Source organism: Sus scrofa, chromosome 1 (genome assembly GCF_054392235.1).
Source record: "Sus scrofa isolate SSC_HxYL_T2T_F1_AM1 chromosome 1, Sscrofa_HxYL_maternal_Yorkshire_Landrace_v2.0, whole genome shotgun sequence".
Classification (NCBI taxonomy): Eukaryota; Metazoa; Chordata; class Mammalia; order Artiodactyla; family Suidae; genus Sus; species Sus scrofa.
In genome coordinates this window covers 145,125,103-145,150,297 of record NC_139383.1, presented here as the reverse complement: position 1 = coordinate 145,150,297, position 25,195 = coordinate 145,125,103, and the positions used below count along the sequence as shown (strand labels likewise).

The window sequence follows — 25,195 nt, the reverse complement described above, 5'->3', positions numbered from 1 at the left end:
AACATTGAAAAATATGGCTGCCAGGAGCGTGACTCCAAAGAGACTTGTAAACTTTGGTGAGTGGGCAGGGAGGTGATGCCGATCTGACTGGGTGAGATACCCTGACCTGAACTGGACCACTTTTACTTATGTGTGTGTGCCTTAAGGTCACATGCAAAAGTAGAAGGTCTTTGCTGCTTTTCTTCTATCCTTGAAACTCCATCTGCAAAAGAATTAAGGGCTTCTTCTTGGGTCCACTAGCACCTCTCTCTCTGCTTCTTTGCTATTTTCTCACCCATCGGACTGAAGAATAAGCCCTTCTCAAGACAGATACTTATTCTTGTCTCTCAGTCTGTCTGGCTCTGTCTTCTCCAATTCTACCAGCACTCAGCTTTCCAGGAGTTCTTATTATCTCAGGCTTTGTTTTATGATTTGTTTATAGCAATATCTGGCCTTTGCAGGATGGAGAAACAGTGTTTAGGCCTAAATCCCCAATTGTTCATCAGTTTTCTAGAATAATCTTAAGGTTTCAGACACCTTGCTAATATTGCATATAACTCATATTCTCATTTGCCATTGCTATTTGTGTATTTATCTCCCTTGAGAACTTTATGGGACATGGTGGGAATGATTAGATAGGATATGGGAACTCCTGGATCTTTTAGGCCAATGCGCTAACAGAATCCTAATGTTACCAATATAAGCTAATGGAAGCCAGGCAAAATAATTTGAACTTGATATAGTATTTGAAAAGAAACTGAAGGGGTCTTGAGCAGTAAGAGTATAAATAATAAAATAATTTTGCAGATATATCTGCAGGAAGAATTTGGAAGAAGGAGATGGAGACAGGTGGACCAGAGAGAAGACAATTGTGGTAATGTAGATATAAGGCAATAAGGATGGTGATGGAAGGAAGAGAATGGAATACAGATGTGAGAGGGATGATTGAGGAAAAAGTGGTGGAACTTGGTGACAAATTCGATATAGGTGTGGTGATGAAATATTCAGAGGTGACTTGAGGGCTCCTATTTTGGAAGCCTGGAAGATTAGTGACTTTATATCACTAAAGAGAACATTGGGGAAGGAGGGTCTTTTTTTATCCCCTTCTTTTTTAAAAGAGATATGCTAAAAAAAAAAAAAAAACAAAACTTAGTGAAGGTAAGGTGACTACAGGATATCTTCTACAATCATATTTTTCTGAAACATAAGATTAGAAGTCACAAAGTCATACATTAAGTCATGCTATAGAACCACAAGGACAGACAGGCTAATTAATAGAAGGTATAAAAAAATGAATAGAAGATGTAAAAAAAGAACAAAGGGTCAGGAATTGAACTTTGTGAGAGTAACCACAGGTAGGGCGTATGAAGAAGATAGAAGAAACAAAGTTGGTAAGGTAGGAGGAGAGCCTGGAAAGGCCATTATTTAAAGGACAATGATATACGGAATTAAAACAAGGAATATTAAGTAGGTTACATGTAAAACAATGTCAAGATAGATGTTTTCATTATGAAAACTACTTTTTTTTTTTTTTTGCTTTTTAGGGCCAGACCCACGGCATATGGAAGTTCCTAGGCTAGGGGTCAAATCAGAGCAGCAGCTGCCAGCCTAGGTCACAGCCACAGCAATGCCAGATCTGAGCTGCGTCTGAGACCTACACCACAGCTCACAGCAACACCGGATCCTTAACCCACTGAGCAAGGCCAGGGATCTAATCCACCTTCTCATGGTTGTTAGTAGGTTCATTACCACTGAGGCATGAGGGGAACTCTGAAAACTACCTTTTGATAATACAAATCTTTTAGCAAAGAATTATACTGTTGGATCATTTAAAATTACTTCTCCCTATCAATCCCCAAATCCTTTGTTGCTATTTAGACTCATTCCCTATAGCCTATAAAAGCAGAAAGCACATGGTAAGGACCACTTAAATGAAATCCTTTCATATATTGGAAGACTATTAATTGTTCTTGAAGTCATTCCTTTCTAAGTTAAACTATTTCAATTCCTTAAGAACTATACTCTTTATTTTTCTTCAATGCTATTCTATGACCTCCTCCATAGTTATTAGCTATTGATTGTTCCTAGGATAAAATATGTGACTATAGGGTCTTTCTACAGCTATAGGACTAGGGAGAACTAAAGCAATCTCTGAAATCTTTCCACACAATGAAATGTCTAGACTTATTAGTCAGTAAGAATACACTTATTTCAATGAGTTTCAGGACCTCATTTTCTGTATTTTTCCTACATTATCAAGGGTATGTTTTTATTTATTTATTTTTATTTTAAAATTTATTTTTATAGATGATTTACAATGTTGCAAAGGGTATGTTTTTAAACTCTTAAAAATGTCAACTGAAATACAAGATGTAAAAATCCATAGAGCTGTTAGCAATCAAAAGAATAGTATTCACCAGCAACAATTAGAAAAATAATAAATATGAAATAAAAAGAAAGAATGGAAATAAATCTTTCTATAATCTTCAGTCTGTGCTATGTTGAAGTGGAAAGTCATTTTCAGTCAACAATATTGTATGTATCTAGTTCTGCTAGTCTTGTTAGCTATTTTGTTATTTGCATTATAAGGTAAAGATAAGATAATTTCAAAGGTGAACAGAAACATCTGGACTTTGGTTTTCATATCTTGGATGGAAGTATGCAGGGTTGAATCTTAAGAATTTTTCCTAGCCTTCAAAAATTGCACCTCTGGAGTTGCTGTCATGGCTCAGTGGTTAAGAAACCTGCCTAGTATCCATGAGAACATGGGTTCAATCCCTGGCCTTGCTCAGTGGGTTAAGGAATTGGAGTTACTGGGAGCTATGGTGTAGGCTGCAGACGCAACTCAGATCCCATGTTGCTGTGGCTGTGTTGTAGGCTGGCAGCTACAGCTCTGCTTGGACCCTTAGCCTGGGAACCTCCATATGCCACAGGTGCAGCCCTAAAAAGACAAAAAAGGGAAAAAAAAAAAGAAAAAAATTGTACCTCAAATAGTAGTATGCTGATAATACAGCCATGGCTATTTTTCAATAGTTATTTCTGTACAGTTCTTAGACTTAATGCATTTGGCTTACAAGAGTAGAAATTTTGTTTATTTTATTTCTTTAAGGCCATGGAGGAAAAGTCTGAGTTATTTCTCCAATACCCTTTGATATCCTGAAGTACTAACTGTTCCTTCAAAACACTCTTGTAGAAAATGAAGAAAATGGCAATTGCCTAGAACGATGCAGTTTACCACATATTTTTATTATGGTCATTTTTTTCTTGATAAAGAAACTAGGAAACAAAGCCACTATTAATGAGCTTCTAACATAGACAAGGTACTCAGATACATTTTAATTTAAATCTCACAGCAGTTTTATGATATAAACATCATTTCCATGTTATAGCTCAGTAAACAGACTCAGAGAAGTTCAGAAACTTGTCAAAGGTAGCACTGATTCTAAAATGGCCAAAGTGGGAGTTGAGGCCAAGATTGTCTACCTACAAATCCTTATTTTTTAGTTTTTGTCTAATCAAATAGCATAAAGGAGGGTAAGTTAAGGTAGGGTATGAACACTCCTATGAAACAACTCACAGCCAAACATAAGGCCTTCGTGAAAAGAGTTAGTTCAGCCAAACTTCTTCACAACATGAAGCTAAACCCTTATCCCCACAAAGTTGCCCAGATGACAGTTCCCTTAGTAGAGAGGGATTCAAAGATGTCCACTGAGTTAAATAAGCATTACTTATCCTTCCTGGTTTTTTTCTTTCCAGCTGGATACCTTTCTTATAATCTGAATAAAAGCAGGAAGAAAACATATCTTTTGCAAATACTTCCTTAGGCAAGAAGATAAAACAAAGATCTGATGAAAACACCCTCAACAATTAAACTTGCTTCAAAGGAAAGCATCTGAATCAAGATGCCATTTCCAGGAGGAACAACAGTAAAACAAAATGAGTGAACACAACAAGAGCATGATTCATCCATTTTGGCTGCTAGCGTAACACATGTTGAGTATAAGCAGTTAGAGTAACATGTAGTGACTATTTTTCCACTTCTTGAATCAATGTTGTCAGGTACTATGCAGGGAAAAGCTGATCCACATTGGAAATAGTATGCTCTTGCTCAGACATGAGATGGGACCTGAAAGAACTGTAAAAAGGAAACTCTGGGGCTGAGGGCTGGCTATACTCCTCTATGCAGACAGAAGAAGCAGAAGCAGCTATGCTGCAAGGTAGAACAAACACTGAAATAGAAGCAGAGATGACAGAAGGAGACCTATTGGCTTCTAGAGGGGTAGTTCAGCTCAGGGATCAAAGGTACAGGCTCTATAGCCAAACAGCTGCGTTTAAGCTTTGCTTCATCATTTATAAGCTATGTGACCTTGGGCAAGTTACTTAACCTTTTTCTGCTTCCTTTTCCTCATCTATAAAAGAATGATAAAGTAGTATCTACTTTATAGAATCCTTGTGAGCATTAAATGACCTAATATATATAAGATGTTTATAATAAGGCCTAGTATCTACAAGTAAAGATGTTATGAACTGACTTGTCTTCTTGTACAATTCCTATGTTGAAGCCTTACCCCCACCCCGTCATGTGACTATATTTAGAGTTAAGGCTTTTATAATGTAATTAAGGTTAAATGAGGCCATAAGGATGGAGTCCTAGTCTGAAAGTATTGGTAGTTTTCTAAGAAGATTCCCTCTCTCTCTTCCTCTCTCTTTCATTTACATATACTGATGAAAAGCCATGTGAGGACAAAAAGAGAAAGCAGCTGCTTGCAAGCCAGGAAGAGAAACCTCACCAGAAACCAAACTGAATGGAATTAAAACCTTGGACTTCCCAGCCTCCAGAACTGTGAGAAATTTCTGTTGTTTAAGCCACCCAGTCTCCACCACTCTCTCTGGCAGCCTGATCAGACCAGTATAACTGAGGTAAACCTTTGCTCTCATTATTTTTCTGATTTTAGTTCCTTGTTCTAGTTCTAAATCCTAGTGACTCACTGAGGGCCAGCCAATTCCTACCTTGAGGTTCTAGGAGATAGTACAGCAGCATTATAATACATTTTCTCCTGTTTGCTGAAATAGCTTAAGTAGGCCTTTGTAATTGATAACTAAAGAGTGTTGTGAATAAATGATATTGGAGGTTAAGGAAAAAAAAGTCACTTGTAGCACAAGGCTGGGATAAAAGTATCATGGAAGAGATGGAATTTAAGCTGGAACTTAAAAATAGCTAAGCTTTTCAAAGGCAGAGAGAGAGAGAGAGAGAAAATGCCTTGATAACAGAGACCACGGCATAGACTTGCATGTGTTATGCACACCACAGCAATACACATCAGGCTCAATGGTAATAATCCAAATATGGAATTTGAAAATTGGATTTTTTTTTTAAAGCTATGAAGAACTATTTTCCAACATTTCTTAAACATGTCAAATAAAGGCACAAATCTCAAATTTAAATATCTAGATGCTTTAATAAAACCTAAGGTATTACTAAATAGGTAAGGTAAAAGTTATTTTTCTCTTTTGTGTTATGTTCAGTGAGAATGCAACTCCCTCAGCTTTATTCATAATTCTCATTACAAAGAATCAGTTTTTAAAAGGTCAGTTTCTCTCAGATACTGCAGCAAATTTGTTAGTTCTTCTAGATCTTTGTTGGACAGATAATTTTATGCCTTCTCCTGATGAGTGCTTCTTCAAATGCAACATTAAAATAGACAAATAATTGCCTATCTGTACCACTTCATTTACAATTCTGAGTGAACTATCTTGTAAAATTCAAAAGGGCATCCAAAATCTTGTTCCCTCAAGCAAACTCTTACAGGAGATCTCAAGGATGAATTTCATCACTTCTTCCTTTGAAAACTTTAAAGATAATCCATTCTAAAACAAAATTATCAGGTATATTCTCCCCAATAGCTCATAAGAGCCAAGAAAGACATTGCCTGAAAACTATGGTTTAATATTGTCATTTAAATATGAATTAACATATTTTGACCCCAAATAATTTTATAAAATTCAGAAAACATATGCTAATAATACATTTTTTAGTGTCACTTAAAATGTCCTAGAGGAGACATGCCTTTTGACCCTAGCAGGTGGCTGGCAGGCAGGGATGTCATTTTCTTTTTACGGCTTTTAGCAAAGTCATGACCTCTCAATTTCCGTTCTCCTTTCCAAAAAATTGGCCCACTGTTCAGGTGTCATCCCCTTTAGGAAGGCATTCATGAATTCCCAGACTGGGTGGGAAAATTTTGCATTCATTTAGTCATTTACTGATTATCTTGTATGTGTTAGGTAAAGATTCTAAGTAAAAAATCTCATAGAGCCAGTACAGCTTGAGGAGAAATGCACAGTAGAGACATATACTGTAGGTATTTTGGGTAGCCTGCATCAGCCTTTTAATACCCTTTGGTCAAGATATTTTCATATGCAACAAAATTATTTTTTATTGTTCGTTTTCACTTAAATTCATTTCCTGGTATTATTCTCACAAAAATGTTTCACAATTTAGACAACATAAACAATATTCAAAAGTATATTATTCAACTCATCTTATTAGTCCTTGCTTCTCCAAGATAATCCTCAATTCTTCTGTTCTCTCCTCATAAGTAACTAATGTTCCAGGAGTTCCCATTGTGGCTCAGCAGGTTAAGAACCTGACTAGTATCCATGAGGATGTGGGTTCTATCTCTGGGCTCACTCAGTGGGTTAAGGATCTGGTGTGGCCATGAGCTTGGCATAGGTCACAGATGCAGTTTGGATCTAGCCTTGCTGTGGCTGTGGTATAGGCCGGCAGCTGCAACTCTGATTCGACCCATAGCCTGGAAACTTCCATATGCTACAGGTGTGGCTCTAAAAAAAAAAAAAGAGGAAAAAAAAGAAAGAAACTAATAATCTAGATTTCCAGATCTGTCCTTGCTTTTGCTATTCCTAAGGCATGATGCAGTTTCTGCACATAGGTTTTAAAGAAGCTTTGTCTTTACATATTTATTGGTTTCCTTCCTTCCCAAACTTGAAAAATAATGTATAATAATAATAACATAGATTTGAAGTCAGGTAAAATTGAAGTTAACACCCTTATCCCTTCAGTTACTAGCTGTATGCTTCTGGACAAGTTATACAACCTCTCTGAAATATAGTTTCCATACCTGAAAATGGGAACAATAATATTCAACTGAAAGAATGGCTGTGAAGATTAAATGATAAATGCTTATCTTAGGATGAGGATAATACTGTCTCAATAGATTTGCCTCTGGCCCCCAACCAGTTTCTTTATTAGGTCTGTACTAACTTGCAGTTAAGAAAGGTCCAGCTATTCAGTGGAGCCAGGCTTCTTCACTCCTTATTCTCCTAGATGTTCTCTCTCAGTAATCACATGGCCTTGAAGGGGAATGTCATCTTTTCCCCTGCCCTTGACATTATCACATTAGCTCCCTTTCCTGGCCATAAGCAAGCTTTATGTGTCTTACTCTTACAGGATCAGCTCTCCCCACTTCTCTTGGGGCTCCTAAATGACACATCACTTATATGGTCTGTCTATCTCTTCTAGCTCTAGGGAAAGATCCTATAGAACCCATCATCAACCTAAAGTAAAACCAATAGCCACCATTTCTTGCAAGAAAGATCTGCTTCTACTCATTGGGCAGACAGCATGTGTACATGCATGTGTGTGAGCACATGGCCTTAGACCTCTGAGTACCTTGGAAAGCTAGTTTTGACATCCTATATATAAGATATATGCCACAGCAATATAAATTGATGCTTCGGAGAAAACTAGTTTTCCAAGGGTTACATTAGGATTCTTTTGGCTCTATCTCTGCTGTGGTAATTTCAGATGTTTTATTCTTTCATCATGCATAAATTTTAGAATCCACTAGTTTTAATACAGTTCTGAGGTGCCAATAGGACATAGGAACACTGTTTCTTTTCTGGACACAGCTCTGTTCTGCCAACAGGTATGCTGTCCGTTGTGTGATCTGATCACCTTCCATAGTAAGACTAGTAGCTTTTTTCCTTTTGTCATCAATTCTCACTCATCAAATGCTATGCACTTTCAGAAACTTTGAGAGCTTGATGACGTCCTACCCCAATAAGTGTAGAGTATGATCTTACTACATATTTACAAATATGTTTACCATGTAGTATATGCAAGAATAAAGCCTATAAATCATCTGTGAGGAATAAAATTAGCATATATGTAAAGGAAATGAAGTGATGCTTTTTTTTCCCCCTAAGGTAAAATGACTATCATTCTGTTAAATTCTTATCCGAAATTCTCCAAGGAGCCTCATCTACATCATGGACTAATAGACTGAAAAAATTGTCTGGGCAGTAAAAATGGTGGTTTAAAAATTAATGAAGAAAAAATAAGAGAATGCATTGTTTTATTTATTTTATAACATCAAAAGTATTTTATAGTATAATTATACAAATTATTTTGTAATAGGCAATGGACCACTACTCTTTTAGGGGGGTCAGGAGTGAATGGTGAGGTTGGAAGAGGAAGAATAAGTGAGAGAAAAAATACTTTCTTTCCCCCATAGTCTTAGTAAAAGGACATCGAGGCTTATAGTGCAAGTTTGAGCCAGAAACTAGTACAGTGACTTTTGTATTACAACCTATGACAGACACAAAAGGAAAATTCATGAGTGATCCTCCAAAAGTTATGTATGTTGAGGTGTGTTAGAGACATCTACACTGATGGGAAAAAAGACTGTATTTAAAATCAGTGTATTTTATTTCTTGCCTCTATTTCTTTTTAATTATTTTCCATTACTAACAACTTCTCAAAGAATTGATAGTAACCAAATATTTTTCTTTGAAAGATAACATTCAAGTTAAAATTCTAATAAATATTAATTAATTTGTTTCCTTTATATTTAGAAAAAATATTTAGCCTTAAATTCTGTGGATAGTGGCTTAGCTAATATTCTCATTTACTCAAGGAAGTTACCTGTCTACCTTGAAATGTCTACAATAGATATCCCTATGGAACATTCTTCCATAAGCTATATTAGCTCAATGACATTCTTGGCTGACTCAGTTGCCAGTTTGTCTTTGATTTTTTTCCCTTGAGACATCTTGCCTACCATATCGAATTCCAAAGAACAACTTAAAATAACAGAATTTATAGAGGCAGCTATTGAAGCTAGGGCAAAATGGAAAAAGTATCCAAAACCCAGTAATAATTTTTAAGGCATTAAGTATGTTGGAGAAAATGGGTCAATGAAAATAGAATGTGAAACAAGTATAGCTTTCTTCCTTAAGTCAACTTTACTGGGCAAAAAATATCACTTTATTCCTAAATAAACTGGTGATTTGCATTGCATCACAAACTAGATGGACAAAGAACCATAGATTAGATATCCTTCCGTTAACATGAAGATTACCATGCATGTTGATGATACATTTTCCAGGCAAGCACCAAGAACTGGACCCAGTGCAAGTATGATGATAGCACATTAATAAGCTAATTCCTTTACCTACCTCTTCATTTGCTGAGGCTCATTTGTGAGTGGCAATACCATTAACTCTGGATGAGATGCTTTGCCCAATAAACACTCTTTGATTAAATTTCCTGATTAGGCCTTCTCTGCTCCCTCTGTCACTAAAGGAAGTAGCATGGTATCCTTCACAGGACACAGAATAGGTACCATAAATAGTAGGTGCATACACTGATTGAGTGAACAAAGGACTGAATAAACAGTTCGTAAGACACAGAGAGTGAAATTAGCGTTGTGAGGTTAGTGGCCACTAGATAGAATACAAGAATAATAAAGCTTAAAGATACTATAAAATGTGTTCTACCTTCTGCAATACCCTGGTTAATTAACTTAGAAAATTTTATATGGAAAATATAAACTCTTATTTTATTAAACATTTTGGGAGGTGAGTGATGACACATATATTTGAAAAATGTTTTTATTATTTCTCATAATTTTCTGCAAAGAAAGCTAACAATTGCTTTGCCACTTAGGAGAAAAACGCTAAAAAATTTCTAATCTAGGCAAACTATCAGGCACTGCGAGCACATTTCCTGCAAGGAAAGAAATTTCACAGAAGCAACAGGTGCCTTTTTTTTTTTTTTTTTTTTTTTTTTTGGCATAGTAGTCACCATTGAAAAGAAGACAATGGAAAAATACAAAAATGTGACATAGACAATAAAAATGGAGTCTACAATCCCAATTCTTAATGCAACAAATGTTGTATAAGACATCTACTTATGGCCACAATGCTGAAACTGGGCTGAAATGTTGCAACCCAGCAAATAGGGTTCATTAAAGAAATCAATATGAGTCAAGAAATGATATATTAGATAAATAATGTTCATAAAAAAACATTTTTTGACAATTGGCACCATAAAGCAGTTATTATGTTTGATTAGTAAAACAGTTTGTTTGAAAGCAATCAGTTTTGAAGAATACAGACAGGAGGGCAAGTTTTAAAACATATGAGGTTTATACAGAGGGCTATTATTTTACAAACAACAAATGATTTAAAATGCTCTGAACTAACAATTATTTGGAGTCACTTTCATGTTACAGAACTCAATAAATAATACTTTTAAAAAACTTCACACAATTCTTCTTGATCTACTTGTAATTGTAGGGCATTATTAGTTTCATGTGTATCATGTTTCCAGATACTGGGTGTTGAAAGATTTATTCATGTTGAGCTGTGCCCTGAGGTAATTTTAGTTTTCATAAAACCTGATTTTACAATTATAACCATCTGAGAAAATGAGTCTTCTTCTTATCTAACACTGTAGTAAGAACAAACGTTTTTATTAGAAGCCTGATCCTCACAAGCGATTATTTTTTTCATTTTCCCTAAACTCCTTACTTAATTTTTTTCCTTATTAGACCCTCAACCCACAAATGTTCAACTGTCATAAAAGATCAGTGTTACTGAACTGCCAGCATTAATCTTTTGTTTGAAATGTATAAAGAAAGACAAATAAAGGGGACATTGCAGAATGTCTCTGTGAAGTATATGATAAATAACATAACCTGCAAACACTAGTTGTAATGTTCTTGGGTAGAAGAAATTCCTAAATATCAAAGGCAGTGGCATCACTGTCAGGTCCTCCATAAATAAACCATGGCCAATTCCTGACATTGGACCTTTACTTCTTTCAGTGCTAGGCTAAATAAGCATGCTCTCCTTGCCTGTCTGAATTCTACATGCCCATTTCCAGAAATGCTGCTGCGGATAAGTAACACTGTCATGTTCGTTTTGTCAACTACATGCCGATTATCCTTTCCTATCTGCAGTTTGGGAACATTATCAAGGTCAGAAGCAATCTCTCAGAAAACCTTTCCTAATGTGGCTGTATTTGATCATTTCTGTAAGGGGCTTCGATCAATAAACTTGGTAGGAACACATATACATTTTCTAAGATATGACTCTTAGATGACTCTTAGACTTACCAGAAGGCGTTGGCAATTTAAAACCAAAAAAAGAGTGAAATCATGTGTCCTATGCATTTTTGTTTGTTCACTGAAAATGTGATACCAGAGGATGGTATATCCAAATCTTTGAGATGCTTCCACAATGACCCTACTTTCTCTACCTTTCTAACCTCTTCCTATTTATTTTATTTTGACAAATCATTTATGAAGCATTTGCAACTGATGCACATATCACAAAATTATTTCTGCCAAGCTTCCCCTGTGACCTGCCCGTGGGACATGACATGCTCCAAAATGCGTCGCTCTATCAACCCGCATTTTTCCAGGACAATGCAAATTATGACAAATTCCATCATCCTGCATTATGTGCTTCATGCTAATCTCACTAATTCTAAAGAATCAGGAGGGCTTGCTCTTCTGCTGAAGGGCATACTGTCTGATTGAATGATAGAAAAACAGCATTTGCCATCCTTTCTCACAACCCCAGCTGTGGCCACCACTGCCCCACTTCTGCCAGGCAACTGCTCTTGCTGTGTGACTTCCATACCAGAATTATTAACTTCACATCAAACTGGGTTGTCTTACAGGAAAACTACATATCACCAGTCAAGATAGTTCTCAAGTCCAGAAAATGAAAAGGCATTTGGTGGTAAAGTGAAAAGAGAAAATAATATTTTACTGACTGTTGGATTCTCAGATTCATTTTTAGCTATTTAAAATGAAGAGTTAAGAACAAACTCATAATTTATATGATAAAAACCAGACTGCTTCTAGACTTGAATGCTTTTGACTGGAAGTTTTTTCCTGCTGAATCACAGCAAATGGCCACCTGAGAAGTCTTTAGAGTCAGACAGCTAACCTTGAGGACAATCCCTCTGTGCTTCAGAAGGTGGCAGTGTTACTACATGAAAGAAGTCAAAAGTCTACGTGCTATTCCACGGCCACATTGCTGAAATAAACATGTTTAATTCCCAAAGAAACATATATTTTATCCGGTGGCATAATTTACTTATAACATTAAAACTCAAACATGGAGCAATTTGTAGCAATAACCATGATTATGCTGTTAGTGGCCCAAATGTCACTGTCTAGATTAGGCTAAATGATACCTAGCACGGAAGAGCTTCTATGATTTATTTTTTATGATCACGGCTAGAACTTGCATGCTTAAAAAGCTCACCAGAAAACTGCCTTCAATAAATAAAAAAGGATGAAAAGATTGAAAGAATCTCATATTATTGTTTGGTGATGTGATTGTAAAAAACTGCCACAGGAATGAGGTAAATTTAAAATCTGATACACAGCCTCCGCCCCCCCCCCCAAATGGTGAATATCTTGAGCATTTGTAATGTTATATTTCAGATTTTAAAATATTTCACTGTGAGCAAATAACTCACCTTATAGAAGAGTAAATTAAATTACAAATGTCTTCTGAAAATGTCAGAACAAAGACTTTTAAATACATGCAATGCACTAAATTTATTTTAACTACTTCTAGAAAATGCAGTAAATATAAATTTGTTGGCAAGTGTTAGAGGTAAAACATCCCTCTCAAACCTTTAATAATTTACTTTTGGGGGAATTCTGGTCTAATGTGTAATTCCACCTAGAAACTACATAACATTAGGGACCTTTTTGGCCATTATAACATATCAAATTGAAATTGTCACACATAATCAAGGAAAAAAGAATGTAAACCGTATTGTCTTAAGCTGAAAAAGGATTTTACAATAAACACACATTTTACTAGTTACTAAAATAAGGCCAGATTTAAGTCAGCATTGGTATCTGTGCCTTAATAGAATGTTACGTTATTGGTCGAATATTTGAGTGAGTCCTCACAGAAGTTTCATGGGACCCAGCATGAAATGACATTAAAGTATGACTAAGAAGAGACAGGAAGATCTTTAGCTTTCTGCTTTACTCCCAGGGAGACCCAGGCCCCGCAGAGGAATAGACAGTGTGAGCCTGGCTTCCGAAAAGGCACTGGGCACACCGTGTGCATGCCGTGGCTTGTTGACATGAACCAGGGCAGGCAGACACCAATAATACATGAAGTGCGGTTCAGAGGCAATTAGGATCAGTTGTCAAGGCCAGGCCATTAATGAAAGAACATGTCAGAGGAGCTGGAGACTTCAATGGTTGAGGGCAAGAAGGCGATTTAGTGTGACAGACCGAGTCCTTCCAGTGTCCTCAGTGGTACATGCTAATACCAGCCTTAACAACCTTTTGTGGCAGTGTATAATGCGACTAACATGGACTTTGATTCAGCAAAATGACTGCTGCCACTGTTAGTCTGTCTCCTTCGAACAACAGTAAAAGCATTGCTACAAATAATTATCCACTTCCGTCTTTCCCTCTGCCACCTAATGCATTTGCCCTTTGCTATAGTATTTGTTAATAGAAGCTAGCAGGTTAGGATGTTTTTTTCTTTTGGTTTATGCAATAAATGTGGTTTTCTTTGTTTGTTTCTTTATGCATGCATAATCCAAACTAATTAATTACCATAGATTTTAGGAGACAAAATAAATAAACAAACATCCCATTCTCAGGTCATTAACAGTTCCCAACATAAGTCAAATTTGTCTAAAAGAAACAATGCCCACGATGTAAGTTACTTAGAGGCAATACAGGAAGTTGCTTACCTAGCTACAAAACCATTAGCAGAAAATTAATCTATTCCTCACAGAAGTGAAATCAGGAGCATTCTAGAAAACACCTCACTGACATTGTTTTTTTTGTCTTTATAATTTCACGGTAATTTAAAATAAAAACCTACATGTTGTTGACTTGACAATCAACAACGAGTAGGGGAAATGTTAAACAGTGGTTAGCAATCCAGGTAAACAAGGGAAGCATGATATTATAACACAGTTCAGCCTATAGATTTTTATGTTATAATAAAACTTCACAATATCACACTCTTGTTTTTCTGTATAAATCCTGTGATTTGTTAATTTTTGGCTCTTTTGTATTTTCTACTTATTTGGAATAACTTAGAGGGTAAATGGCATAAGTTTGTTTGTTTTTTAATAAACTCAATGTTTGCAGCCCTTCCCAAGTTTCCAGGATTTACTTCCAGCATCTCAGCTACAAAAGATGATGTTGTGAGACTTTAGGGCTTAAGGCAGATAGCTCAGCCTTGTCTGCTTATGAATGACCAGACAGATATGAAGAAAGGTGTTTGGGTACAGATTAAGGGGAATCATGTTGTCAGGGTGGTAACTTCTTGTGATATATACAATTTTTTTTCCTGGGTCTTATTTTACTTTTCTGCTGAGACAGTTTCCCCTTCATTTCTGATCTTACATTCCACTGCCATCTTTTTTTGTAATTTTATTCTATCCTCTTCCTCACTCTTTTTCTCTGAACGTAGACATTGCCATTCCTTTCCCTAACACTTGATTCATTGCCAGCTTGCTTGCTTCCTCATATAAGTACTTTTTTGGTCCTTTTTCCAGAAGCTTTCAGAACTGAGCCCTAAAATGAGTACTAGTGTTAAAGGTACAAATACTCAAATGTTTGTGTAATCCTAAAATGCATTTTCATAAATAATTTCTGATAAAAATATACATAGATAAAAGGTTATTGTATTGGAATATATATATGTGTGTGTGTGTGTGTGTGTGTGTTTCTTACAGTTGTATCCAAAGGTAAACACACTTTCCAAACATCTGGCAGTGTTATTAAGCTATTATTACAGTGAAAATATACGAACATAAATTGTCTACCTGATCCTAAACAATAATGAATATATCCCCTTCAAGAAAAGTTCAATAGACAAATGATCAACACTTGTTCAGTCTCTAAGACAGCTAGCTTAAGTTCAGCCCTCCATATATGGTCCTCTGTTGTGAGAGTATTTCTGCAGCCTAGTATGAGAGTATTTGATAACTGATTTCCCCCCTGAATTGTTAGGATTAATATGATAATGATACTGGTTCAGCTGGTGACAGGAACTAGTTTTCATTATGTTTTTAGGCTCTCAGGCTTCATGACACAGAAATAGACCTACTGGGATAAAAGTTGGTAGCCCAAATTGAGGAATGATGCTACCCATTGGTAGGATTTCAGATTTTGCTGAAATAACAGTGACTTTATATATTTATTCATTTCTTTAATAAGAATGTTCAAATCCATCGAAAGAAAATTCTGAGAAACCTCCTATTAAAAAAAAAGTTTATTGAAGTGAGTGACTTTTTGAGAGGGCCTTTGATACTGTGTTCTGTCTCTCTCTCCTTTTTTAGAAAACCTGGCATTTGTCATCTGTCGTAATGTGTTTACCTTGAGTATAACATTTTAAAGGTATTATTTTGTCTCCTAAAAACTCCTAGAAGGTTTGTTTTCCTTTACAAGCATAATTATATCTAGTTTCTTCAATCAGTGCTTCATATTTTAACAACATGTTGCCATTTCGGTACAGCTATAGCCATAATAATGAATATAGGGTTCAAAGATCACTAGATATATAGATGGCATGAACCATTAGCAAGAAATATTCTACACCATAGAGATCACACATTAAAAACCCTGAAATTCACTACAGAATTTGCTATTCTGACTAAGGCGTCTTTCTATGTAATTAACATAAATCTCTTCACAAAACATGCTAGTTTTAATAACAAATAGGGACATTTTACAGGAAAAATAAAGAATAGAATACAAATAAAATTATAATATGAATAATTTAGTTATCTCCTTCTCATATCTCATAGTGATATTGTGTAGCTATAATGGACCTAAACTAGAACTATTTCCCTTAAAAATAGGCTTATCTTTTTTTTTTCTATATCATTGAAATTCATATCATCACTTCCACACAAAACCACATAATTAATCCTAATTGTTTCCAACACTCTGAAGAGGAGAAATGGAATTCATGGTCTCTCTCTTTTATATGTGTTAAGCCTTTCTGGCCACAAGGCACAATTTAGCAAATTAGTTCCTCCAAAGGGCTGGCCAGTGGCCTCTTGGCCTGAAGGAGTTAGTGTAGTCACAAGAGGTGACCCTGTCCTATTGCTACATCAGCTACGTCAGGATTGAAGAGAAGTCCCTGGAATTGCCTTGCTCACAGTTTCTCAACTGAAATGCTACCATCTCACCTCTACAAACTTGTTATGAAACAGTCTGTGAAGAAGGCTCATCTGGACTGACCACCCACTTCTCTCTAATGTTACCATCAAAACTAATCAGATCCACCTAAGCCTCTCAAGTCATTTTCATTTGATCCCATCTCTTACCTGTCTCTGACCCCGCAAAGCCTTTCCCTGAGCTCTACAGAAGACCCAAACTTATTTTTGTTTTTATTTTTTTCTTTTCCTGTTTTAGGGCCACACCCATGGCATATGGAAGGTCTCAGGCTAGAGGTCAAATTAGAGCTACAGCTGTTGGCCTACACCACAGCCACAGCTACAGCTGTTGGCCTAGTACCATAGTTCATGGCAACGTCGGATCCCTAACACAGAGTGAGAGCAGGGATGGAACCTGCATCCTAGTTGGATTCATTTCTGCTGAGCCATGACGAGAACTCCCCAGAAGACCCAAACTTAATGAAACAATCCCATAGCAATAAAATCCCCCATATCCACAATCTCTTCTTGCAAATGTCTCTTCACCTTATTGCTTACAGTGAAACCAGGTTATATTTCAGGTCTGCATCTTCCCCTGAGGCCTTCAAAGGGGAGTTCTTTTTTTCTTTCCTACCACATGTTGTAAGACCTGGGACTACTGTGTCCTCTCTAGTTTCTTAAAACCTATGGCCTCTTAGAAGCACAGACCACCAACAGATTGTATCACCACTTCCCTACTTGACATTGTCGAGCACCTATCACCTTGGCATTGAACTCATTCATGGACTAAGTTAGCGGCTATTTCACTGTCTTCCACTGTCCATTATTCCTATCATCCTTGGTGGCTTCCATGTGGAGACAGATAATTCACCTGGCCCTGTGGACTCTTAGGTGTCTGAATCTTACATTTTCAACCACCCATTTCACCACTCCACCCACCTTAACTAATCATTCTGAGAGTCATTAGAGCTGTGTTTTTAAAGTGTTAGTTTTAGTTCATTAGTAACCATAAAAATCAATAACATTTGAATTGACTGAATGAGTTATAATTAGTTTTTTTCTTTTAAGTATAACATAGATTTTAAAATAACAGTTTATCATATTAAGTAAACACTGTTTCATGAACATTTCTTTCATGTATGAGCACACTAAGTTGGTTCAAAAATCATATTACTGTGTCCAGTCCAAAATGTGTGAGAAACACTGACTGACTTCGTCATCATCAATAACCACATTACTTCCAGGATCTTGATTTTTAGCATCCTCTTTGGTTACTACCACATTTTAGAGCCTACTTGTTCTGGTCTTCTCCTTCTAAATTTTTTTAGAAGTCTTCCAATCCATTGACTTCACCATTTTTTTTTTACTGTACTCCTACCTTCCCCTTCATATGATCATATCCTTCCTTGGCTATCTCAGATTCCAGGTTCCATCACTTTAATCATAACTTTAACTCCTTTGCCCCTTGATGCTCATTTGGATTTTCTTGTCAAAACCCCAAAAGTTACACCCAACTCTCTAAAGACTTTGCGCCACTATCCAAGATCTGAATGTCACTGGAGAAAAACACATGACTATGCAGACAGATACCATGTTAAATTTATGATCACAAATTTCAAGCAGGTCTTTCATGTTGCCCAGTCCTACTATATTTCCCTAGTATTTTTAACTTTCCATTTCTACTAACAACTATTTTATATCTCATCTTCTCTAAGCTAATGACCTAGCTTATTTCTTTAAAATTTTTTTTATTATAGTTGATTTAAATGTTCTGTCAATTTCTGCTGTACAGCAAAATGACACAGTTATACATGTATGTACATCCTTTTTTTCACCTTACCCTCCATTGTGTTCCATCACAAGTAATCAGATATAGTTCCTTGGGCTATACAGCAGAATCTTGGTGCTTATCCATCTCAAATGCAATAGTTTGCATCTACTAACCCCAAACTCCCAGTCCCTCCCACTCCCTCATGGCAACCACAAGTATGTTCTCCATATCCATGAATTTGTTTCTTTTCTGTAGATAGTTCATTGGTGCCACCAAGCTTCTTATTTCATTTTTTCCAGTACCAGATCTACAAACAGATGAGCCTGTATTCTGCACCTTCCCTTAGACCACAATAGAATCATCTGTGCTCCTATTTAAGATTAACCGCTCTAATTAAATTTCCCATCCATCTTGCCAAAACAAAGGCTTGGATTCTGAAAATACTATTTATCTGTCCTATGTGTTCAGTTTTATCCTCTCATTTGGATTATACCCATTAACAGAACAATATGCTATAGGGACTTACATCTTAAAACAATAATCTCTTGATTCCAATTTGCAACTGCCATATTTCTGTTCCTCTTTATGGTAAAACTCCTTGAAAGTATAGTTTGTATCCCCTGTCTCTTCTCCCATTGCACTTTAACCAATACCTATTAGGCTTTTATCTCTACCAGTCTGTTGAATTCAGTCTTGCCTAAGTTCTCAATTAGCCCCATTTTGTCAAATCTGGAGGTCAGTTCCCCATCCTCTTTTTTTTCCTGTTTAAAACAGCTTTTGTCCTACTATGTAATTCTTTTTTCCCCACTTCCTCCTCTCTCATCTTTAAGTACTTTCTTCACTTCTGAGGTACCATGCTTCCTTGGTTTTGTTTTTGTCTGTAATAGACAGAGATCCACAAAATGAGATCAACTGATCTTATTAAGAATGTTTCAGGATTTGATCCCTCTCCTATTTGCTTCTCTGTCATTTCTCTATAGGTCAATTTATTCAGTTTCTAGATTTTAATTCCCATCTACATGCTATGACTTTCAGTTTTATATATATAGCCCTGACCTCTCCCTTGAGTTCCAAACTCATGCACTTATTTACCTGCTTGAAATAGCCACTTGGATGCCTACCAGATATTGTAAATTCAACCCACTCCAGCCAAAACAAAAACAAAGACAAAAACTTGACTTACCCCCACCCCTACCAACTTATGTTTCCTCTGCTCTTCCTATCTCAATCTATGGGACAATCATTCATTGATGGTCCAGCCAACTATCTAGCCATCATCCTTAATTCCTAACTTTATTTTACCAACCATTAGCAAATTCTGTTAGCTAGGGATCAACACTATCAAATACACACTTTTCAAACAACATCACTTTGCCTGGAGAGCCAAAGTTGATACCAAGCTAATAGAGGAAACTGTCAGCATTATCTGGGTAAGTGACGATGGGAGCTTGCAATAAGACTCTGGGAAGAGATGGCAAGAAATGAATGGATTCCGGAGATATTTAGGAAGAAGAGCATTTGATGTCTTATCACATTTGAATATGAAAAATGAGGGTAAGGGAAAGGGATATTTGAAGGATGTCCCCTAGGTTTTGTGTTTATGTGTTGCTGACCTAAGGACATTGAGAGAGGCCAAGGTTTAAGGGAACTATGGTTTTGGCATGCTACGTTTGATTTCTCTTGACATGTTTGTGAAGAGGTGACAAAGTGGCCATTAGATATAAAAGCTGGAACCCTAAGGAATGGTCTAAGCTATGGAGATACATTTGTGAGTCATTTGCATATATACAGGTGGTGTCTGAAATCATATGTATGGATGATATTATCTAGGAAGGAAGTGCAGCATGAAAAGAGGGCCCAGAGCTGAACTCACAAACAAACAAGAGCTCAGCATGCCTAGAGTCTGCATGCCTACCTCTGCTTTCATCCTCCTACCTGCACTTCCTTGACTGCTTACCAGGTGACATAATTTTTCATCTTGGCTGGTGCCAGGCTCTGCTTTTGCTCTGTCCATAATTAGTAGTGGTGATTCACGTATGCTGTTTCTGGTCTTTGTCCTCAAGTGGTTTGATCTTTTCCCTACTAATGTTAGCCTTCAAAGCCCTCAAAGACTTTCCTGACGACATGACACGGTTCACCCTACTACACAGAAAGCAGCACAGTGCAAAGAGCCAGAAAAATCTGTGTTCAAATTTTGGTTTTGTCGGTTCTGTGCTTTGCTTTTCTCTTCTATAAAGAGAAAATAATAACAGCATCTACTCATAGGATTATTGTAGGAAGCAGAATTCATGCGAAACCCTTAGACTAGTTCTGTCACATACATAGCAAGTGCTCAGTAAATGTTAGCTATTCTGATAATATCTGCCAAAGTCAATGACAAAGCTACCTTCAAGTCATCATCACTGGTCTAGAACTAGAGAAGGGAAGGTAGAGACTGAATGAGAGGTGAGTTAAAATAGTACTCAGTAGGATAGTCAGAGACGGCCTCATAAAAGATAATATGCTGACAAAGAGTAGGCAGACATGCAGTGGCAATGTCAAGCAAGAAAAAGTTTGGCATGCTGGATGGGCATAAATAAAAGATAGTGTGGCTAGAAGAAAGGGAAAGGGAGCGAATGGTAAGAAATGAGGGAGATGGATTCTATCATGTAGTGCTCAGAGGCCACAGTGAAGAGCTTGGATTTTATCCTCAATTTAATGTAAATTTACTGATATATGTAATCAGATGTACATAAATTTTTTATAATATTGTGGTAAGACTACTTTACATGAGATCTCATATTTTTAAGTGTACAGCACAGTACTGTTATATATAGGCTTGATGTTATACTGCAGATCTATAGAAGTTATCATGCATAACTGAAACCTTACATCTGTTGATTAGCAACACCCCATTTCTACCTGCCCCTCAGCCTCTAGTAAACAACATTCTCCTCTCTGCTTCTATGAGTTTGACTATTTTATTACCTTTATTTTATTTTATTCCTTTTCTTTTATTTTTATGGCCATACCTGCCGCACATGGAAGTTCCCAGGCTAGGGGATGAATTGGAGCTGCAGCTGCTGACCTATACCACAGCCATGGAAACACTGGATCCGAGCTGCATTTTTTGTGACCTATGCTGCATAGGATCCTTAACCCACTGAGTGAGGCCAGGGACCTAACCTGAATCCTCACAGACACTAAGTTGAGTTCTTAGCCTGCTGAGCTGCAATGGGAATTCCAAGTTTGCCTATTTTAGATAGCCCATATAACTGGAATTATGCAGTGTTTATCCCTCTGTGAATGTCTTATTTCACTTAATGTCCTCAAGTGAGGACATTTGTCACATATTACAGGACTTTATTTTTAAAAGGCTGATTAATATTCCATTGTATGTATACATCACATGTTTGTTATTCATTCATCCATCGGTGGATATTTAAGTTGATTCCAGTATTAGATTATTGTGAATAGTGCTGCAATGAATATCTCTTCAAGACTCTGATTTCCATTCTTATGGATAAATGTCCAGGAGTGGGATTGCTTGATCATATGGTAGTTCTATTTTTAATATTTTAAGAAACTTTCATACTGTTGACAATAGCAGCTGCACCATTTTGCATTCCCACTGACAGAGTACAAGGTTTTCAACTCCATGTTCTCATCAACATTTGTTGCCTTTTTTTTTTTTTTTTTTTTGTCTTTTTGCTATTTCTTTGGGCCGCTCCTGCGGCCTATGGAGGTTCCCAGGCTAGGGGTCGAATCGGAGCTGTAGCCGCTGGCCTACGCCAGAGCCACAGCAACGCAGGATCCCAGCCGCGTCTGCAACCTACACCACAGCTCATGGCAACGCCGGATCGTTAACCCACTGAGCAAGGGCAGGGACCGAACCCACAACCTCATGGTTCCTAGTCGGATTCGCTAACCACTGTGCCACGATGGGAACTCCAACCCTTTTTTTTTTTTAATGACTGTCTTCATCAGTGTGAGGTGATAATTCGTGGTTTTGAGTTGCAATCTGCTGATGATTAGTGACATTGAACATTTTTTCATACCTGTTAGCCATTAGTGTATCTTCTTTGAAGAAATGTCTGTTTAAGTCTTTAGACCATTTTAAAATTTGGGTTATTAGTTTCCTTGCTACTGAGTTGTAGGAGGTCTTTATATATTTTGGAAATCTACTCATTATTAGATATATGGCTTGCAAATATTTCCTGCCATTTCATAGTTTGCATTTTCACTCTGTTGATTGTTTTCTATGCTGTATAGTAGTTTTTTAGTTTGGTGAATCTCACTTGTCTCTTTTTGTCAATTTACATTTTTTAAAAAGTCATTTCAAATACTATGTGGAGAATGAATTGTGGGGAAAAAGGCAAGAGGGTAAGTGGGGAAATCAGATAACATAGCTTTTGTAAAACCATGAAGGAGGATTAAAGTAGCTTGGACTAGCTTGGTAAGGGTGGGGAAAAAATAGCAGATAGACTCTGACTGGGTTCTAAGGGTAGAAATGACAGAATACATTGATGCATATAATGGACAAAAGAGGAAATGGAAAATCCTTAAGTTTTTGGCAACTGGGTGAATATTTATGAAGTTTCCTACTATGGGAAAGATTGAAAAAGAAAGGAGTTTGTGAGATGGGTGGAAATTGGGGCAGGTTAATAAATTGTTATGTTGCTTACATAAGTAAGCAAGTAAGTCTGGATATTATGCACAAAATTCTGGTGATTGTTCCCTTATGTTAGTACTGAGGGCCATGGTTCTCAAATATTCTTTTCAACATCTGAGGACTAAAGATTCTCCTTGATCATGATCTCCTGTGCCTCTGTAAGATCACAGGCACACATATTATCATTATGCTGGATCCTGTACTTTATTCAACAACATTTCCTGCTTCATAGAGTAGCACTAGTAAAATTCAACAATCTATTCTATCACTATCTCTTAGTAAATGAGAAATACCATCCACGTTCCAAGTGTTAGAATTGAATGACCATAATGGAGTTAGTCAAGACTATTTCTTGACTTGAGAAACCACAAAATGGTCTTATTTCCAAGTTAAAAAAAGAATATGAACCAAGAACCAAGGACTTTACTGAATTTAACACTAATTCTTTCAGATAGTACTTTTAGAAATTTAAAATTAAATGTTTTACTAAAACATCCCTTCCAATATCAATTTGACCACATAGTTCAATAGGTGACCATATATACTTTGTCATCCAAGCTAGTACATTTTTTGAGAGTGAAACAAGTTTTTGATAATTACAGAAAAACAATGAGACTGTCCCATATTGTGACTTATGGTCACTCATTTTATAAAGCATGATATTTTAAGAATGACAGTCCAGAACAGTATATGGCTTTGTTTAGCTAAATCAGGTGGCAAAAATATAAATAAGAGGAAAATCAGAAATTCTGCATCTACTTAGTCTTCTTTGTCTTCATTTCATCTAATTGATTTAAATATATATTAACTAAGTTTTGAAAAGTCAGTTTGATTATGTACCTGTGAATTAAATTTGTGATACAAATCTAGATAAGATACTAATTTCCTTATATCAGCCTAGGTCATACATTAGTGCTTTAAAGAGGATGCTACAGACATATTATCTATACATTCAAAAGAAAAATTAAATAGATTTCAAAAACCAAAATAATAAAATTATGAAGATTTATAAAACTAATTGCAACATTTTAAAACAAAATATACATATTAATAGATTTGTTAAATATATACATACAAAGGAAATACTGTTTACAAATAGAACAAAACTATCACATTTAAGCTACATCAAGCCAAATACTGAATCTTTAGTAACCAAAGGGAAAAGTTTCCCCATAATGTAAATATATACTTGGAGATGTTTATTTTCTCATTTCAGTTTCATTTTCAAAATATGCTGTATTTTCTCTGTAACTCATTTTTCATCTGCCCAATTACTAGCAATCTTTTTTCTACTATCAAAAATGATCATTTGTTTCTTTATTGTAGTAGATAAAACATCCTTTCATTGTTTCTGCTCACAAGCTGTGCAGATCCTACCCACTGTTCTTGCCTCCAGCACTTCACATTATTGGTGTATTATTTCATGCATGCCCTACTCTTTTATCAATTGCTTTTGAAGTAATGTTAATAGACTAGAAAATTGAGACATTTATGAAGTATAGGCAGTGTTTATGAAAAAATCCATAAAATATGACACCGGCAAGACAAGATAAAAGCAGCATTTTAATAGATTATGGCAAAGAGATCCTGTCAGAGTTGACAACTGACTCCTTCGAGATCACTAATTTTTATGGGATTAATTCTGTGGTATAAAAAATGAAGTTAAATGTCCTAATTAATCTGTAAATAGCACACCCACAATTAAACCTTGTGGCCCCTTCTTGGATTAGGGCTGCAATGATTTTTGAAAAGTAATTATCTCATATTCATAATGAAGAAGGTTTTGCTTTTTTCATTTTTCCTTTTCTCATAGCATTTCAACTAAAAATCCACCTGGATTCCAACTTGAATAGCAATCTTTTGATAAGCAAATCTGTTCTTGGCTTGGTGTGTCGCCATATCCATTAGACTTATAGGCTATATACTTATGATTGGTTTATATATTAAGAAAATAAAATTTGGAGAATGGCACAGGAGAGAGGTGATAGAGGAAAACCTATAGTTTCTCCATATCCGAGCAACTGCTCTTTGTTCCACAATTTATAGCACCCAGAAAGGTATTTAGTTCCCTTCTCTTATGAAAGTGATAACATGGCAAGGCTTTGTCTGAAACACAGAGGTTAGAAAATAAAGCTATTGTCTAGCTTTTCTTGATGCTGCAGCAGGATGCTCAAGAAATGTCGGCTCCATTCCCCTCCTTTCTTCCACCTTTAATATTTGAGGGTCTTTTTATCTTCTTTTTGTTTTGTTTTTGTTTGCTTTTTAGGGCCACACCTGCAGTATATGGAAGTTCTCAGGCTAGGGATTCAATGGGAGCTACAGCTGC

The 25,195-nt window shown here is 36.3% G+C and overlaps 2 protein-coding genes across 6 annotated transcripts in view; one reads left to right on the top strand and one right to left on the bottom strand.

Moving 5' to 3' along the window:
- The window catches only part of LOC102166069 (uncharacterized), a 273,766-nt gene extending 266,915 nt beyond the window's left edge, over positions 1-6,851 (top strand). Inside the window, exon 4 of one of the 2 annotated variants that reach the window (XR_014814629.1) lies at positions 4,713-6,851. Coding sequence is in view for 1 of the 2 variants with exons in the window: in XM_084975198.1 (XP_084831324.1) it covers positions 4,713-4,720 (8 nt within the window). In the remaining variant the exon portion in view is untranslated. The remainder of the gene's footprint in view (positions 1-4,712) is intronic. The other variant, XM_084975198.1, reaches the window with a different exon arrangement.
- Positions 1-25,195, bottom strand: part of LOC146406408 (uncharacterized) — a 146,008-nt gene that overhangs the window by 79,939 nt on the left and 40,874 nt on the right. The window lies entirely within an intron of this gene.